At 40.5% G+C, this 19,960-nt stretch overlaps 1 protein-coding gene across 1 annotated transcript in view; it reads left to right on the forward strand.

Annotated features, from left to right (window-relative positions):
* Nucleotides 1-1,646: 1,646 nt before the first annotated feature.
* The window catches only part of QKI (QKI, KH domain containing RNA binding), a gene marked incomplete at both ends in the record, with an annotated part of 154,399 nt that continues 136,085 nt past the window's right edge, over nucleotides 1,647-19,960 (forward strand). The window contains one exon of the mRNA XM_081997930.1: nucleotides 1,647-1,788. Within this exon, the coding sequence (XP_081854056.1) occupies nucleotides 1,647-1,788 (142 nt within the window). The remainder of the gene's footprint in view (nucleotides 1,789-19,960) is intronic.

A 19,960-nucleotide genomic window follows, 5' to 3' on the forward strand; every position in this document is an offset into this window, starting at 1 on the left:
GCCAGGCGTGCCGTGGAAGGGGTGTGCGTGAGGCCGGGCCGCCACCGCCTGCCCTTCTCCGCCGGCAGCACCAGCAAGCCCCCGGCCCGTTCCGCGCCCCTCCAAGGCCGAAGGCGGCCGCTCAACCGCTCCCACGGCCGGCGGTGGGAGCGCAGAGGGGAGAGACGCTCCCACCGCCCCCGCTTCTCCTCGCTCTCCCGCGGGGCCGGTCTCGACTCGCTGCTAGGGAGCTCCGCAGGCCCCTGCCCCGCGCCGCGCTCGCCTCCTGCCCCCGCGGCCGCTTCACCGGTTAGAAATTGCTCCTCGCGCCGCTCCACCACTCGCACCGCCCACCGCCCCCGGGCGCATGCGCGGCGCAACAAACCGCCACCGCCCGCCCCCCCGGATCTCCCCCCGCTCTTGCCGCGCGAGACCGTCACGGCGCGAAGTCTGCGGCGTTATACAGGGCGGAGCACGCGCGGCTCGGTGGGACTCTCCCCGTCCCCGAGGGCACACGTGACCTGGCCCCGCCCCGCCCGCCCCCGCCCGCGCGGAATAGGCGAAGTAACACGACTTTGTTTAGAAGAGTTCTACGCGCGCGCGCGTGTTTCCGCGGGGCCGGGGGGGGGGGCGGAGGCGCGCGGGAGCCGCACGCGCTGTTGCGCGCCCGCGCGCCTGCGCCGCCTGTCCACGCGCAGACTCTCGGAGGGGGTGTGGCCGGGGGTAGAAAATCCCCCTGCGGCCTGGCGGCGCCCTTTCCCCCCCCCCGCCCCAACCTCGCCCGCCGCCGCAGGCCCCCGGCGCGGAAAAGGGAGCGAGGGAGCGACAGCTGGCTCCGCCAAGCGGCGCTGCCGCCGCCGCCGAGCAACGGCCGCCCCGCCCCTGGGCCCGCCCCCGGCATGTCCCCACCCCCGCGGGCCCTGCCCCCTCCCCTCCTCCTGCCGCCGCTGCTGCTGCTGCTGCCAGCGCAGCCTGAACTGAAGCGAACTCCGGAGCGAACTGAGGAGAAGTGAGGAGGCGGCGGCGGCGGGGCTGAGACTCACCAGCCACAGGCAGCAGCGACAGCGGCGGCGGCGGGAGGGCGGGCGGGCGGGAGGCGGAGAGGAGGACACGCCAGGCGCAGCGCGGCGGCAACAACAACAGCGGCGGCGGCGGCGGCAACAGCAGCGGAGAGACACCGGCGGCGGCTCCTCGGAAGCGGCAGCAGCGCCCGCCCGCCCCGCTTGTCCCCTCCCTCCCCCGCCGCGGAGACAGGGGGCAGCGCCGAGAGGAGAAGCCGGGCTCGGCGTGTGTGTGCGCGGGAGGAGGAGGAGGGGGAACACACCGAGGACTGCGCCGGCCGAGGGCGCACGGAGCAGGGGAGCGGCGGCGGCACCGAGAGGCGGCGGCGGGTCCTTGTGCCCGGGGAGGAGGGCGCAGCCCGCAGGGGGGGTTTCTACCGAGTTTCCTCTTTTTTTCGGTCCCTGGGACTCGGCGGCGGCTCTGCGTTTGTCTCCGGGTTTGAATCCTCCTCCTCCTCCTCCTTCCTCGGGGAAGCTCCCCTCCCCGCCCCCTCCCCTCCCCCACCGCCTGCCCGCCGCCCGGATCCCGCCGGGCGCCCCGTGCCGCGGCCGCGTTGCTCGGCGGAGCTGCTGCGGGCGCTCGCCGTCTCTGCGCGGGCTTGGAATATGGTTGGGGAAATGGAAACCAAGGAGAAGCCGAAGCCGAGCCCCGATTACCTGATGCAGCTGATGAACGACAAGAAGCTGATGAGCAGCCTCCCCAACTTCTGCGGGATCTTCAACCACCTCGAGAGGCTGCTGGACGAAGGTAAAGGCGCCCGCCTGGGCCGCCGCCTCCCCCGCTCCGCCGCCCTGCCCTGCCCCCCCACCCCCCCCGCCCCTTCTTCGGGCCTCCGCGCCGCTCCCGGGATCCCGGACGGGCGGCGGGGGGGGCCCGGGGCCTGGTTGGCTCCCCCCGCCGCTCTCCGCGCGCTACCGGCCCCCGGCTGGGCAGCTGAAAACAAAGGGGAAGTGCGGGCTCTCCCCGCCCTGGCCCCGCCGTGTGGTGCCGGGGGACTCGGTGAGCCAGCGGGAGGGGGAGGAGGCAGCCCTGCCCGCCCGGGCCCCCGCGCTCCCCTGGGCTTGGGTCCCGGGTTTGTTGTGGGGTTTTTTTTGTTTTTTTCTTTTTTTTTCCTCCCCTTATTTTTTTCTTTTCCTCTCTCCGCACACGTCCCCGAAAACCGGGGGAAGGGGAAACACCGGGCGGAGGGGAGGGAGCGAGGAGAGGCGCTCAGGAATGCGCTCGGGGGGGAGGCAGGGAGGAGGAGGAGGGCGGGGAGCGGGGTCCGGCGCGGCGCCCGGCGGGGAGCGCCCTTCGGCCCGGCCGGCGGGCCCCGAGCGGGGCGGGGGGGTGGGGGGGAGGGAGGGGGGGGGGCAGGGTTTGGGAGGGTGTTTGGTTTCGAGATTTGGCTGTTCTGGAAGCTGCTTGAACTTGAATGACTAAGACGGAGGGGGCTGAGCTCTTTCTTCAGCTCCAGCTCTACCCCACCCCAAACTGGCCACAAACTAATTATAATTCTCCTATATTGCGAGGGAAGCGAACAAACTCTTCTTTCAGCTATCCTTACCTTTTAAAGAAACTAACTTGAAAGACTCCTACGTGTGACTTTAGTGAAGGGAAAAAGAAAATAATTACGACGCTGCCTCGTCTACTCCACTGCCGCCTCGGAGGGGCGGGGGCCCGCTCCTGTGGGTTACCCCCTTCCCCCCTCCTTTCCCCCCTTTCCCCCCCTTCCCCTCCCCAAATAGCTCCCTTTAAGGTTGCGTTTTTACAAATAAATAATCGCATTTTAGAAAGCGAAAAAAAAAAGTGTATGCTGTGAACTTCATGTGTCCCATAAGTCTTCCCACTACAGTGGCAGACCCACTGTGTTAAAAATAAGGTGGTACACTTGTTCGTAGTAGTTTAAATTCGCTTTACGCTTGGGTTCGCAGGCTTGCTTTTATTGTTGAAAGCGTTTCCTTTCTTGCCACCTTAAACCTAGGCTTTCTGGAGGGTTAGAGAGACCTGTTTATTTAATCGTATTTGGTAGCTTTGTAGAATATGATAAAACCATAAATTATTTATACAGTTTCAACTTCTTGGGATTCTTAGCGTGAAATACTGAATTTTGAGATTTCTAGTGAGGATTCTTGTTTGCGGCCGTATTCCTCCTCACTAAAAAAAGTTTGGGAAGTTGTTGACCTCGGAAGATGAAAGAGCTGGTTATATTTGGTAGAACAACTCCCCGCCCTCTCCCAAGACTGTAAAAATGAGATAGTGACCATAGTACAACAAAAAATAGCATATCAAGAAAATGCTACCTTCTGAAATAAACGATAGAGGAGTAGAAAAAAGAACCCAGTGAAGAATACTGAAAGATGGACTGTGGGAAGCGATGTAATGTGAGATTCTATTTTTACTTTCTAGACTCTTGGTGAAGTTTGAATTTATATTGGAGCAAATACGGATGTGAAAAGTAAAACTATTTTAAACTGTTAATGTTTTTGGTCACCACAGCAAACCACCTCTTCAGAATAGTTAGTTTTACAATAGACATCAAGAAGAAACTTGACCGAGAAGACTCCTTTTTAGCACAAATGAGCCTTCCAGAGGCTTGATGTCGGATTTTTACATTCCTGAATCTTTTCAATTTAATGTATTTGACCAGAGGAGGCCTGAAACTTTGTGTTTTTGAGAACAAAAGAAACACATTTCCCCATACAAATATGACACTGAAAAAGGAATGTTTGAAATCCTTAAATCTTCTGATGTATTTTAAAATATTGAAAGGTCTGGAAATCTTTTTTGTGAAGTATTGGAGTTCCAAAATGAGGACTGGGGAGACTCTGGTTGAAAAAGTTTAAGGATTGTGTTGGAGCTATTCCTCACACTCTTCTTTAAAAGAAAAGTAAATAAAAATCTGTGTTTCTAAATAGTTTCAGCAAGAACTCTGCTATCCCTTTAAGCTTTTCTGCTTTTCCTGTTTACGTTGGCAATTGGGTGGAAGTATTGTGGAGGCAGAAAACTTTTTGGAATGTTAAAAAAAATGTTTCATGCAAATCTAGTAAATTGCTTCAAGACTTCAAAATTTGAACACTAAGGGGCGCCAGTTATTTTTTTTTTTTCCCTGAGGCATGAGACTGGCCTCTGAACACCATTACTGACTTAAGCAGTGACATTAACAAATCTGTGAGAAGGTACAAAATAATGGCAAAATATTTGTGGATTTGTGCAGGTGTCTATATTTGCATTGATTTACATACATTGTGCGCTTACGGGCAGTATTACATAGGTGGAATAGTCAATAGCGATGAACAGTTGAGAAGCTGGAACAACTGTTGTTCTATAAAACAGTGATCTTGGTTACCAAAGGGGCACCCCGTTAAATATCTGGAACTATATAATACACTGGCATCCTCCAGAAGGGTTTAGCAGTAGCAAACTATAGGTTTGCTAGAAAGATCTGCAAGATTTAGAGTGCTTACTTGAAAGTATAATATTTAATAGTTTCATCAGTTGTTTCATGGCACCTATGAGAATACCAAATATTAAGGGCTGATACGTGCATATATAGATTGATATGTATAATCTAAAAATAAACTTAGTGTGTTAAGATTCCTTTTTTGCCTCCTTTACCCCCTTCAGTTTAGTTTGCTTCTTGTTCCTTTTGTGCTTTAGGTAGGTGGGTTTTATTTTTTTTTAAACCCCTATAGAACCATTTTCTTGAAGGTTTTGTTTACGCTTGAGAAGAATAATATTACGATCAGCCTTTGTCTTTTATGTCATGCTGGTCAAACTGAAGAAAATAGTCACAACCCTGAGAATTCAAACAAATAAAACATGGGATTCCTTTCTCTGCTGGAATGCTAGGGTTTTTAAAATTCGTTTATTTTTACAAGCCAGTATTTAAAAACAAAACTCAGATAGGCTTGTGTTGTGATTACTTCTTGTAATTGTATGCAGCAAGAGATAGAAATGGACCCGTTGCTTTAGATGAACAATACATCTACTCTGGTTAGGTTTCTGAATATACATCTCTTTTTTTTTTTTTTTTTTTTTTTTTGGCCTGTTTCTGTGCTATGTGTATTACCCAAAACACATTTTCCTTTCTGAACTCTATGCTAGTGTTTGATCTTTGAAAATTTTAGTGCTTAACTTAGTAAATGATCTCTGCCTTACGGCATTTGATTTTGAAGATCAGCTTAAATGTGAGAGCTATATGGAGGAAACTTTTTTTTTAAAAAACTACTTCATAATAAAATGTGAAAGTCACAGTTTTGTTTAGGTTACAGATATTTTTGCATATGTGTGCTTTCAACTTCTTATGTGTAAATAAGGCTTTTGTGGATTAACAAGGATGTTTAAAGTACACATCATAACTAGGAAGCAGGATTGTTTTTATCAGACTAGTGCAAACCTGTGGGAAGAGAGGGCTCTTCCTGAATGTGGAATAAGCTGTATTTCCTGTAATTGTTTGCGCCATCAAATATGACCTGATTTTTTTTGCGCTTCAGCTTCTCAGATACTAACTTCTATGATTCTAACCTAGATTGTTTTTTCTGACAACTGGTATATTGTAATGGTTCCCTTTGTGGAAAATGAATAAAGTTTTGTCTTTTTTTTCCTTGCACTATTTTTTTGAAATAAATTGGACATTTCAAACTCTGCAATTGCACTCTGACCTATTGAAATTTGAGGTACTTTGGTTTTATTCTTTCAGCTGATTATGAACAAATATGCCTAAACTATTACCTGAGATCTGAGTAGTGTAATTTTTATATTTGCATTTTGTTTTCTTGGCCCTGTAAGTGGTCAGAATATTGTACCAGATTGGACTGTACACAGATCAAAACTGTGGTCTGAACTTTTTTTAAAAAGGTATGGATGCCGACTTTATCAGGAATTCATTTTTCCTCTGTAAAGCACACTTCAAAAACTTCTGCCTTCCTGTCAAACTTGTATTGAAGGTGACTTAAAAGCATGTCTACCTTTAAATGTAAATTAAGCCATGCATCTAGCTTTTGGAGATAAATCTAATTTCGTGTCAAATAGGCTGCCTCTTTCTGACCAGCAGTTATAACAAAGCTAGCTGTAAAAACATCTGGGTAGGGATTAAGGAGGATAAATGTTTCTTGGATGTTGTGCTCTGTTTGCTGTGCTCACTGAGAAAAGTGCATGTGAACTTGCAGAGCCCGGTGCCCAAAACGGCAGTTTTCGTGTCAGTCTCATTGTCGTAACCAAAATGTCTGCATGAGTTAGGACTGAAGAACTGTGTTCTGGTGTTGTAAATAACTTCGCAGGGAGAACTTATCTGGTTACTTTTGTACATGACCTTATTGTTTGCGATTATGTAAATGTAGCCTGTGCTTAGCTAGGGTTTTGCTGACTTGTCAGATTTGATGAAGGGGCTTTGGCCATGTTAGCGTGTCTGTGTTTCAGTTGTATCAGATCTTGCAATAAACTGCCATTATTTCATTACAGACCATGCCTTCTAATGCAAAGTTGAGATGAATATTCTTTAGGATAAAGGCCTTACGATAGGTGTTTACCCACAGAGTCTCGGACTAATTTTTAAACTTTGAGTTGTAATGTTAAAATTGTACAAAAGAGCATGCAACAAGAGCATCGAGTATTGTTTGCGTGCTGTTTATCAAGAGTGCTCTTCTGAATCCGGTTCTTTAATCATCTCTAAATCTTAAGATAATGGTCTGAGGTGTTTTTCTGATTTATGATTGTCTTGTAATAACGAGGTTGTAGAGCTTCTAGAACTTGTGTGTTCAAAAAATTCATAAGAGTTGTTCTTAGGTGTGGTGTTCTTGTTTTTTTTTTTTTTTTTTGTAATTGCTTGGCAGCCTCTTATAATGTCAAAACAAAAGCTCCATTGCGATTAAGAAAAAGTTTATTTTTATTTTTTTAGCTTGGGGAAAAATATTCCAGACTTCTTCCCCCTTCTCCCCTGCAACAGTTAATTTCTTTTTAAAATAAGTTACTTTTGGAGCTGTATCTGCAACATTTATAGGACTGCAGTCACCTGGCATTTAACTTAAAAAGATGGGTGTTTTGACTGATAAAAGTTTTAACTTAGTAAAGCAGTTATTTTTAAGCTCGTGTTTTGAAAGCAGTTTGTTCACTTTACTCACCAGTAATTGATTATTAAAATGTCAGTCATCAGAGGACTTCTAAAGTAAGAGTAACCGTAGTAGACTTAGTTCTGTATAAGAGCTGCTGACACATTTGTCTTTAAATTGGGCGAGACCTGTCTGAGTTTTTGTTTAGTGTTACTTGTTCCTTAAGGTTGGAATTGAGTTGCATTTTTCTCATCTGAAATTGTGTGCAATAAGTTTCCAAAATAACTAGTGTCATACAAAAAATCTCTTGCTATGGTTGGTAACAACTGACCAAGCGCGGATGAGATAGGGAGAGGCACACCGTGCTTTTGTAACGCACGAAGGAAAAACTGAAGGTGTGTTCGTTAATATTACAGTAATGTGGGGGGAAAAAAACACCCAAACCAACCACTAAGTGAGGAACACTTAACAGATTTTAATAGAGCAATGTCTTAATTATGAAAATGAAGTTTACAGGCATCAAAATAGAAAAGGTTAAGTCAGAAAAAAGTTGCTGCTGTTCAATGAGCATGTGTCGTGTGTGCAAAAAGAAGGCTGGTCCTGAAATGGTTACTTTTCATAGTTGTAGTAGTTCAGTAACTTTTTTGACCGGGTTATCTGTTTCAATCCTCCTTAAATTAAAACTTTCTTCCTCTGAGTACACTAAACAATGTGCAATCAGGAGGAGTGTGTTACTTAGGATGATTTGAATTGTGTAGACTTTGGTAGAAAAGCAAGTATATTTGAATTGTCTTTAATTACCATCTGTAACCTTAAAATGCTCTCCTTTTTGGAGAATAAATACTGATGCAGATATCCTATTAATTAGAGGTATTATTAGATGCTGATCTGGTATACATTCTGTGGCTGACAGGCTGGACCTGTGTTAACATTAATTACCAGACCATCCTGGCAGCTCAGGCTGATTGAAGTACAGCAGGAGTCTGCCATGGAGACCGATGGTTTGTATTTGAGTGCTTACATGGAATGTCGGGGGGCATGGGAAGGGGGGACATGGGGGAATTGCCTTGCTGGGAAGGCTGTGAAGTAATGAAATGCCCTCACTCACTGACCCTTCTCTTTATGGAAACACAACTCACAGCTTCTCATTCGGGCTATGTGAATTTTTCTGTATTGATTTTAATCAGAATGCATACTATGAAAATCTTCTGTTGATTTTGACATTTTATTGAAACTTAATAACCCAGTGCTAAGAAAACTAGTAGGAACAATAAAACTGCCAGTGTTTTTAATCTCACTATGCTTAATGCAACTGGTTAGGTCAGTAGATGTACTGTGTAAGATACGTTTGCGGCTTTGGAGCAGGAGGATCTGTAAAGGACATTGGAACTGTTGTTTGAATCCTGACACAGATGATAGGTGTGATGTTCATAACCTGAATTAGATCCCTTTGCTCTGGTGAGACAAAAGAGTTGGGTTGCTGAAGGTTAAGCAACATTACATTTCTACTTTTGACTTGAGAAAATATCCTGTGCTACCTTCTGCAGTGCAGTTAAAGTAATATCTGCATTTAGCTTTCTCTTGGTTGTTTTTCTTGGAAACGTTTAATGAAAGTGGAGTTAGTTTTTTAATAGCAGGGCTTAGATTTTTGACACAATTTATGCTTGAATGAGCAAAACAACCGTGACAACTTTAAAGAGAAGTAATATCCAGCTTCATTAGCAGAACTGCCCCTGCACTGTGGTGTTCTTGTTTCCATTAGAAAGGTGTCTCATGCAGGCTAGTCAGGGCTCTGAGAACAACAACAAGATGGTGCAAGTAAGTGCTTCTGTTTGGGCAGTTGTGTTACTAACCCTCTGTTGTCTGGGTCCGGTACTAGAAGTTGCAGCTTTTCTGATACTCTGCAGTTATTTTAGTAGGTTGGAATGAGTGTGGTAATGCTAACAGTTGTTTGTGGGGTTTTTTTTTTTTAATTCTATTCTTACGGCTTAAAATACAGAGTAAAAATTGAAAAGATATTTTCAATTACTTTTAATTTCAGAATTTTTGGTCTTGGTGTCAAAATAGTAAATTTTGCTTTTCAGTTCATTGCAAAAAATTGTTCTCTTGAAGGGAAATGGCAATAGATAGCTATTAATGGGTTTTCTTTTAGCGTTTTTGGTGGAGTATAGTTGACTGACTAGCACACGAGAAGTCAATGATTGGAATAGGTTTTTAAAGTATTGACTGTTCAGCAGCTGCACCTGCATACCTGTACTTCACTCCATGCTGTAGTGGGTTAGAGAAGGTTTTCTGTGTTCCCAGCGCGGGCGGGGGGGCGAGGGGGTGAGTACCCGGTTGCTGTTTTGATGCTTTGTAACTTCACGGCCCTGCTCCGGGAAGTGTCTGGGCGGGAGGGCCCGCAGGATCCCCCTTTTTAAAGGGGGCAAACCATGGAGCCGTTTGCCTGATGACTGACGGATACTTGAGCATGTTAATAGTGAGGCAGTTAACACTTTTTAATAACCTTATACATGTTTATGCTTCTTTAAGACTTGATTTGAAAAGGATCCCAGCATGACGAACAATTAAAATCTTATTACTTTGCTGGGAAGTTATGTTGATGTAGTTCTGAGGGGTAATGCATCAGAATGGCTGCTGATGCCTGAGCAGAGGCAGGGGAAGCCAGTATGGTGTTTTATGCCCTTATCTGGTGGGTCAGTTTCTGGCTTAAAAGGTCAGCTAGTATTCTGGACTGGCCAGGGTTTGTGTGTGTTTTTTGGTTTTTTTTTTGAGTTTATTTTTATGTGGTACTGGCTTTCTTTTCAGATGGATCAGAGCCGTGATCGAACTTGCCATATGTGGTCTCAGAGTAGTTGTGTTGGCACAGTGGCTGAGATGGCTCAATACTGAAGATACAGAGAAGAGCCTTGTGGGGAGAAACACATTTGCTTAAACATTCACTTTAAAGTCTGAAATGCCTAATTGATGTCAACTGATTATGCATCTGGTCCATTCAAAATTTTAAGGACGTGACTATTTTCAGACTAGCTGACACTAGGTGGAAGCCAGACTTTGCAGAATTCTTTAAATCCTTCAGCTGTTGAAATAGTGAACCTTATTGCTTTATCTAATTCAGATTAAAGAACTGTTTTAGAGATCTCTATAACCATTATTTGGTCGAAATGTCCTATCCTAACTGCAGTATATTTTCTTCATTAGCATCTGGGAGATGGAATGTGCCTGAAATATTAAAAAGTAAGCAACAGATCCAGCTAGCACAAGTATTAATAAAAGCTTAATGTTCTGGTTCATATATTTAAATGGCAACTCAACTAAAACATTCAGCTGATGTTGCATAAGGCTTCCATTTATTTATCAGACTTCGAAGCAGTAGTAAATCGGTTAATATTGTTCTTAATGCAGCTTAATCTAATAACTTGCAAATAATTATATCAAAAGTTAATGCATAATTTTGAATTTTTGGATGCAGAGCAAGCCAAGTCCACTTCTGTGTGCTGTGGAGTATCCTCAGTTTCTTTTGCAGGAATGGGGAGGAGAGGAAAATGTGGAAAAATTCTCTGACTTGGTGCTGTTTGCTTTTGAACAGTGTTGTTGCTCATCTGTGCATGCTGCTTGTAGTTAGTTTCAGTTTGTCTCCTTTTGAAGGAGCATGAGCTGCACCCCTACATCAGAAATTAGCATGGATGTTTTTTCAAAAAACCATCAAACCGTCCTCATCTCTCCCCCCATGCCTCTCAGCCTTTCAGCCAAACCTTGCCTAAATATTACGTGTGTAATCTATTGACAAGTGTATTCTCAGTTGGTTTGCGTGTTAAAGTTGAAGGTTAAACTGTTGTAACGGGCTTAGCTGTCTTGTTTAAAGAATGATGTTTTTGCTGTAACGATTGTCTGCGCAGTGAGAAAATGGTGCGTGTTAGATGATGGTAGAGACAAGTTGTTGGTAGTTCTTTAATTGCTTGGGTGTCGTATTGTCTATAAAGATAAGCATAGTCAGAGGCTCATATGTGGTCAGTTTACGAGAGAATTACAACTATTTTAAATCACTGGAGGCCTTTATGGAAATCTGATACTGCCTCTGAATCAACCTGAAGCAAGATTCCTTATGGAGATTCTTTTGTTCCCACTTTGCACATAGTTCTGTCAACTTTGTACACAGCTAGTAAACACACTTGAACAAAATCTGGGCACAGGTGATCTGGTAGGGATTGGAAATGAATTCCAACCAAGATTCTATCAGGAAGACTGATTATATGTGTATTAAAACATCTTGAGAGGAAGAATGCTATCTTAGTATCTCTCTTTCAGGTATAAAATTAGTGACTGCAGTTGCTTTTAGAAGGTAAGTATATTTAGCTGTTGTAGTAACGTGTTTAGAGCGATTTGAGTCTCATTTTGAAATTTCTTGCAGTGTTTTTGTGTTAGTTCTCTGTGGATAAATTTTCTTTTTGTGACAAGACTGACATAATCCTTTGGGGAAAAAATTTTGGAGCAAACATTATCTGAAGATCAAATCCACCTCGGAAGAAACTGAAAAAATATACAACTGGCTTTCTTGAGAAAAGCTTATTAAGCTGACGGAATTCAAAGAACTTTTTTGAGAGACCTGTGGCATTTAAGAAATACACTGATATTTTGAGGAGCAGGAGGGGAAAAACTTTCCTACATCAACTTAATATAGGGTTAATTGAGGTTAAATTCTGTATGCATCGAAGTACTTCCAATTTTTAGTAATCTGGGTGTAGCTTCCAGGAAAGCAAGGAGTTGTGTGGAAGCTCTGTCTGTAGGTAATAGGGTACATAAACCTAGTGCATATTGCTTTAGTAATGGTATTTTATTCATAACTATCCATGAGGAAGCTTGTTGGTTCCAAATGGGAGGTTTGGTGCACACTAAGGGCACTTGGTAGTGCCGAGTTTTAATACTGCTAAGTGTCTTCAGAAAGGTATTCTTGTGTCAGCCTCAGATTAACATAGAATGAATAACAGAGCAATTCATCAACTAGGCAGCTCTGAAGAGTGTCAGCAAGAAAGCTGACGATGACGAATTGGAGAGAAATGGATGCTGTGGTAGATAGCCACTACAGCTAAGGCTGGAGTGTTGAGTGATGGCAGTTGGTATTTAGGTGTATGTTGCGTAATTAAGTGAGGAGGGACTGCACTCCTTTGCCTGGCTGAGTAGAAGAGAAACATGTCCCTTTTACAATTCAAGAAGGTTACTGAATTCAGCAGCTTGAAATGACAGACAACTGGTTTGTACGTTACTGAAAAAGGTTTGGAAAAGGTTTGTGTTACTGAAAAAGGTTTCAGCCCAATATTTAGGGCTGATAAATGTGCCTTATGTTTTGAAGACAGATTCATGAACTTTCCTTGATGTTTGCAATCTTATTTGGCAATAAAAAATTTGATAAAGTTAACCTTGAGGCAGACTGCATTTATTCTGAACTTACTTTTGTTTCAAGTTTTGTGCTAACCATTCTTAGCTCTTATAGCTTCCAGTTACTTCCAGTTACTTGTCACTTTCAGTTTTAAATTTATTTCTTTCCCTCTTTTTTCAGGATAAAGAAAATAGTTATTAGTTTGAAGGGGTTAAACCTGAAATAAAATTGCTTTTGTTTTTTTTGTTTCTATCAACATAATAGCCTAAGTGATTTTTTTTGTCATGTGCACAGGTCGTTCTAATCCCATTTAATATGGTTTGTGTTAGAATTGTTTCTGACTGCTCGTTATATCATGTTGTTGAACAGTTTAATAACACTGAAGTTCTTTACCTTGTGGGGACTGTCTGTATGGATTTTTTCTGATTATTTAGTTACTGTAGGTAACTGAACCTACATGTGCAGGCTGAAGAGTATATGTACAGGCTTTCTCAGCCCTAAGCAGAATTTAATACTGAAATCAGTATTGAAGACAAGCATGTCATATAGTAGTCATACGTGTCATATACATGTCATATAGTAGTCATAAGTAGTATAGTATAATGGTATGTTACAGTATAAATTGCTACACAGATCAAACTACATTTTTAGTGCATTTTTCTCTTCTGGATTAAGAAACTTGGCTGCTGGAAGTTTTGAGCGATTGTTAGTAACTACAATATGTTCCTGAATAATCAGAAGGATATTGTGTTCTCTCTTTCTTCAAACTTTAATTGTGTGCTCTTAGTGTTAAATTTCAGACACAAAGGCAGGATACTAATAAAGCGCTAACATTTAAGGAGCTTTTTTCCTAGTCTAGTTATGGATTAGTAGCTTCTCGTAGTATGTAATATATATAGTTGAAACACAGCTTATGCTGCTAGAAATGTTTTTTCTTTTTTTTTGCTTGGAATGCAAAGGAATGAGTATGGCTAGTAATGAAACCTGGATAATTTCCAAGCTGTTAAGATAATTAGTGAAATGTAATGCCACAAATATGCATGCAGATACTATGCACCTACCAATATTGGTATAATGAAAAAAATAACAAGAAGGACATAGTACATTTTAAGAACATATTACTGTATAAGTAACTACAAAAATTGTATTATATGTTGATCTTGAAACCTAAATCATTATACGAAAGGGGAAGAAAAATTGGTGTACATTTTCTTGAAGTACTTGCATTTTGAACTGAGATGTCTTTCTGCTCAGAAAGTGTTTCCAATTTGCAAAAATAGTATAAGAATTTAAGTTAGCTTTCAAACACTATGAGATTGTACACTACACTTGATTTAGGAAAGGAGAATAATGCTGAGATACAAAGGTGTCAGTAACTGTTGTAGTGTGAGATCTGAAGTAGCTTGTCATCTGGCTTGGATCATCTGTTTGGCAGAATATTTTCTTAGGATAAGAGAGATTGAGATACTTTATATTGAAGTTAATGTTTGTACAACCCAGTCAAGATTTCCTCTGCATGTACTGTCTTTTTCCAACTTAATCTATACTATATTTCCTCATGCTTGTCACACTGAGCTACTCTAGCCACTCCTTGTCCTAACCTTTTCTGACATAACAAAGCATTACAAAGCAGTCAGATTTAGTTTTGCAGCACTATCAGTGAAACTGAGAAGTCACTTGCACAAAAAGTAACATCAAAGAGATTTTTTTCCTAAACCTAACTCTTAAGGGTTTATATTTTGCTATCATGTGAAAACCAAAGTGTTTGATATGAGACCTCTGAGACCACGTTCTCTCTGAAGTAGACAGCTTCTTTTTTGTTTGCAAAGCTAATGGAGCTAAGCAAAAAGCAATATGACTTACCCAGAATGGTGTTTTTTCAATCTATGATGTGCAGACGCACTGCATATGAAGAGTTGCTGAAGATAACAAAGAAGGAGGAAGTCTGTTGTTGGGAGATTTAAGTAGGCTACACTGAGCCTTCACCTCTTACGGGAACTTTTTGTTAGTCTCTAAGTGGAGAAGGTTGAAGACTATTGATTTAAAGACATTTTCATTATAGCAGTTGTCCTTGTCCATGAGCCTAAGTAAAATTTTGAAACAAACTTTAAGGAGATCACGAAAACAAATTGTATTCACCATTATGTTCACTGAAACTTATTTCACCTATCTGCATTTATTCTGTTCTTGGGACTTCCTGCTGTTACATATTTACTGAACTAATGAGTATGATGATGTTTTCCCCAGCTGAAATGTAGAGAATCTAATTACTATGTTTATCAATAGAGTCCAGTTTGCAGCACTGGAACTCCAAAATACTAAGATGTTAATTGCAAAGAGTAGGTATAAGAAACGTAACGTACTAAATTCTGTTTGGTACGCTATTATTACAGAACAGTTTCAGTAGTAAACTGTCTTAAGGGCATCTATAGCTTTCAATTTTAATTCCATTAAGATAGCCACACTGTTGTCATTCATGAGCAAGGATATTCAAGCAAGTTCCAGATGCTCAAGTACCTTTAGCTGTAAATATTTTGGGAAAGGTGGGTTTTTCCAAACTTTTTCCCCCCAGTGGACAGCTCTTTGACTTGATAACACCTGTTGGTTGGTGTTAGTGATAAATGAACTTGGGAAAAAAAAAAAAGCATGTAAGTTATAATATTGTTTAATACATAGTAGTCCAGGTGCAGATCCTGCCTATATAGTAAATCCATTCTCTAAATCAATCCTGAATATAAAGTCTTTATTTACAAGATCCTTTCTGGTGCATTTAACAAATAGATGTAACTAATGTAATTCAGATCTACTTTGTATTAGAAGCTTATAAAATTGTATTAAAAGATACGTATGATTTATAGTTCATGTTCAGTTTTAATACTGGATGTTTAATTTGCATGGTGGGTTGCACTTTCTTGACTTGTTAGTTTGTTCCTAAAAGAGGCTGTTCTTAAACTCACCAGAATTTGTCAGCTAAAGAGAAAATTGATGATTCTTTAGCTATTCCATAAAAACTTATGTTATCTTCAACATTTTAATTCTGTAGGTAGCAGAGATCTTGACTACCAGACTGGTAAAATAAATATTAGTTTTGGTTTAGTAGTCTCTCTCCGTTTCTGTCATGCATGTATATAGACATGGATGCACTCCCCTCCCTCCCCCCCTTTCTTTCTCTTGTAGTAGTGGTACTACTTAATAGCTGTCTTACAGTAGTAGGACAAGGTTACCCAGTTACGAATGTTGTCCCTGTGGACAAGATTTAGTATGGTTAGAAGTCATGGTTTTTTCTGTTGTAATTAGAAGTTATACATAAGATTACTATAGTTGTAAAGCCAAAGGCGAGGGCTGGGGGGAAGGAGGGAAGAGAATTTGCTTGTTTTAGAGTTCACATATCTGGCAGTTTTGATTCTGCTTTGATTAACTGAACTGTTCTCTTTGATTGAAGAATACTTTCATGTAACTTATAATTCTGATATTTCTAAATTTTTACTGTGTTTTCATTAAAAAGAAAACTTTTTGGTTTTAGTAATATGTCATGTAAATATATTTTAAATTTTGACAGCAAAAGTGAAATTGAAAAAAATTCAAAACTTAAAAAAATCTGTTTTTCTTAAAATACAGTATTGACATTTACTTATGGAACATGGTGGATATCATCATGCAAACTTGCATACAGAATTTTTTTAATGCTGATTGCTGCCTATCTTCTGATATCTACTGGTGTCATGCAGAGAACTTCCCTTTATAGTAAACGACTTTTTGGTTAATTCTACAGATTTTGATAAAACGGTAATCCTTCTCTCATTGTGGTTTCAGTTAGAACAGCTCCGATCTCCGCTTTTGCTGTAATGGCAAGAGGTAAACACTGATGCTGCATTATCTTATCTAGTTGATAATTTCATCTAATAGTCCCGGAACTTGCTGTGCCAATTGTTGAACGCACTGGGCTGTGAAATAATCGGAACTTCAGCTTGCAAATACCAAGCTATTGTTTTCAATAAAGTTGAGTTGAAATCAGCTTTCTATGCTGCATTGCAGTGGAAGCCAATTAATTACAGTGTGACAAGATGCCATTTTTTATTGCCAAAAGAAAGTTTCTAATATTCTGCAATATGAACAAAAGTTTGGCAATTTTGGTTGAAATTTAAGTTAATTTTATAGACAAATAGGCTAAAGAGCTTTTGGTTGTTTAACCTTGATTTTTAGAGTTCATGTTTTTAATTTTTTTTAATTTAAAAATGGCTTCTCTAATTTACACTGCTGCTAATGCCGTGCAATATGTCCTTTTTATTAGTCATTGAAGTCTAGATGGCATTTCCATCTTATTTCATGTGACCCATCTGATATGGTACAAAACATCTTAGTTGTGCAAGATTTAATAATTTCTGATATGTGCCCATGATCTACTTAATTTTTAAACTTCTACCTTAAATAGTTAAATATCAGAGACTTATGGTTTAACAGGTTTTTCTTATGTTTTTGAAAAGGCATGTAAGAATTGACCAGAACAACATTACTACTCTTTCCTATGTTGTTATCTTCACTTACATGGCCATGTAAAGTGAAATGAGTTAAGAAGATGTCACAGGATAGTTTGACTGTTGAGATACATCAGCTTTGTGTGAGATACTGTTTATATGATAACAAAGTATTTTTTAAAAACACACCTTTTGAAATGCATCATTAGTTAATACAACTGAATAATACTTAAATAAGCTAATGTGAAATTAAGTCATACTGGGCTTATAGATTGGTTATCTCTATTATGGCTTGATTACCTTTCAGTGTGACTAATACAGCTATTTCATGTGCTAAAATGATATTTTTGTGCTTTTTTTACTAGAATACTAAGGGCTAATATTTTTAATTGCTGATTGCATATTATCTTTCATTGCTTCACTGTGGTTTAAAGTCTTTTATTCAATGAAGAACAAACCAATATAAATTTAACTTGCATGCTTCATAAAGATTTGGCATGTGGCTTTTACTTAGCTCTTATTCCTGTTGGTAGCTATCTCATTGCTGCTCTGAGTCTCCAGTAGTGTGTTTTTGGTTTTAAGTACAAATTTTGTATTGTATCCTACTTAGCTCAAGGTAGCATTTATAAAAAGAAACAAAATGAAGGTAGGGCATTTCTTTTCGTTCTTAGCAGAGGAAGACGTTAAAACATGTAATGTAGTTTCCCTGAATTGTGTTTGATGCCATGAATTCTATATCAAGAGATAGTGAATGTTCAGTATTTTTTTCTGAGTACTTTTCAGGCTTGCCCAAAAACATTTAAGGAAAAGCAGGTCATGTTGAGGTGGGAAAAATCACAGAATCACAGAATGGTAGGGGTTGGAAGGGATCTCTGAAGATCATCTGGTCCAACCCCCCATGGATCAGTGGAAATTTGAGAATAGTTTGTAGGAAAGAAAGGGACGCTTAATATGAAGAGAAAACATATGTAAAAAAATCCTGTATTTAAATATAATGTTTACTAAAAAATACAGATGTTTCAAGACAATTTCTTATTTTAGTAAGGAGTGCAAGGTGTATGTGAAGGTGTAGTCAATGTGAGGACTGATTTTATTCTCAGAAATGTTTTGGTGACTGGAAGTAGACAAGTTTAAGGTCAGTATGTTTGCTTTTAAGCTGTTGGCTTCTAGAAACACTTATTATAGGAGGTAATGGTGGCTTTTACTGAAAAAGTTGAACTAAAGGTACCACCTGTGAAGAACTTCCTCTGAGGTTTACCCACTTTTAGGGCTTTTTCATGTGAGTGATAGGTCCTTGCATTACATTGGAGACGCTAATGTCTGAATTGATGTGATGGCTGCCTAGGAATGATGCTGCTGTTAGCAGTGAAAAATGTCTTCCTTACGATTCTTGTGCAGCAGGCCGTGGAGTGCAGCACATTTTTATAATAAAGGTGATGAATTTAATCGCAAACTGGCAGCCAAATGGAAATTGCAGACCTTGATACTGGGAGAAAATTGCCTATAAAGCAACTCCTGAGAGAGCAGGCTTTAAATTTATCCACCCATTTCGACATTGAGGAGAACATAGGAATTGCAGGGTATTTTGCTTGGCCTGTTTAGTTCAGATGGATGACACTTCAGTCTTCCTTTATTTAAGAACTAGATACAGAATTGTGTTGTGTGGTTTGTGTTTTTTTTTTTAAATAAAATAAAATTGACCTTGCTGCTTAAACTTTACATGGTAAGGCTTTTGGAAAATGTATTCCTTTATTAGCTTGAAATTTGCTCATGTTACAAAATAGGACCCAATATGCATAGTTAATTGAAACTTGTCAACTGCTTCACAGGTTTCCCCTTATGTCAGATTTAACCCTAATATCATTTGAGATTTAAAAAAAAGCCTATCCATGTATTGGAAGGCTGTTTGCAGCATTACACTGATGTGACAAGCAATGCCATAAATGATTTAAGTGCTCTTGGAAGTCCCACTGGAAGTAGGGTACTTTCTCTAATAGTAACACAATTTGTGATGGAGGCACAGTATTTTTCAAAATTGTTGGTACTGATAAATTTCAGGAAATCATCCTCTTAATCTCTTATTTTCAATAGTGCCAAATGCTGATTTTCTTCCTATATAATAACTAAGAACTGAATTTACAAATATGATTCCCATATATGGTAAGCACTATATTTAAAAAAAGAAGACAAAACATTCTTTAGGGACCTTACTAAAAGATTATATGCTTATTATCTGTTCATAGAAATAATTGCAAATAAATTAATTTAGAAATATGTACTTTTATGGATGCTTAACTGAATGTCCTCACTGCAACACTTTTTGATTGCTCTTGAGTGCTTTGAGAGGTGATCATCATTCAGGCAGAATTAAGATTGAATAGCATGGGATTTTGTCACTGTCTGTAAGGTGAAGAGAACACTTAATGGCAAAATATTAAGTGTGTCATTTGGAACAATCTGGTAAGGATATTCTTTCAAATATTTCATTGGTCCAGTTTCTCCTCTTAAATGAAATGAGAAATATGGTCTGTACTAGAATGATTCTCTTCGTTATATGATCTCTAAAGTAAAATTCCCAAAGGTAAAATATGGCCTGATTTCTGGACCAACATGAAGAACCTCTTTAGCAAGAATATGGAACAGGAACTGCTCACTTCTTGCTCTCGATTTAACTTTGTTTTGCCCTTTAGAAAATCAAACATGTTACCAATCTTTTTAGATTTTTAAGATATTTTTTTTTTAATTTTAGTAAAGCTTCCTAAGAGGTAGCACACTTTATTACCAGAAGATAAGATAATAATAAGTATTATTAAGTAGTTGTGTGGTAAAAACAGTTGAGCCTCATTCTGGCAGTTGTTGGAAGTCTACCACACGCAATTTCTGTAGTTAATAAGTAGCTCATCCATATTCCTTTGCTTGAAGTATCAATTTGTAGCAATATGAAATGAATGGTTGACAAGTTCTTGAGTGTATTTCACCATTTTGGATTATTTCTATTTTTCTATAGAAAATACAGAATAAAATTTCAATAGAATATG

This window comes from Phaethon aethereus (assembly GCF_964289735.1).
Source record: "Phaethon aethereus genome assembly, chromosome: 3".
Lineage (NCBI taxonomy): Eukaryota > Metazoa > Chordata > Aves > Phaethontiformes > Phaethontidae > Phaethon > Phaethon aethereus.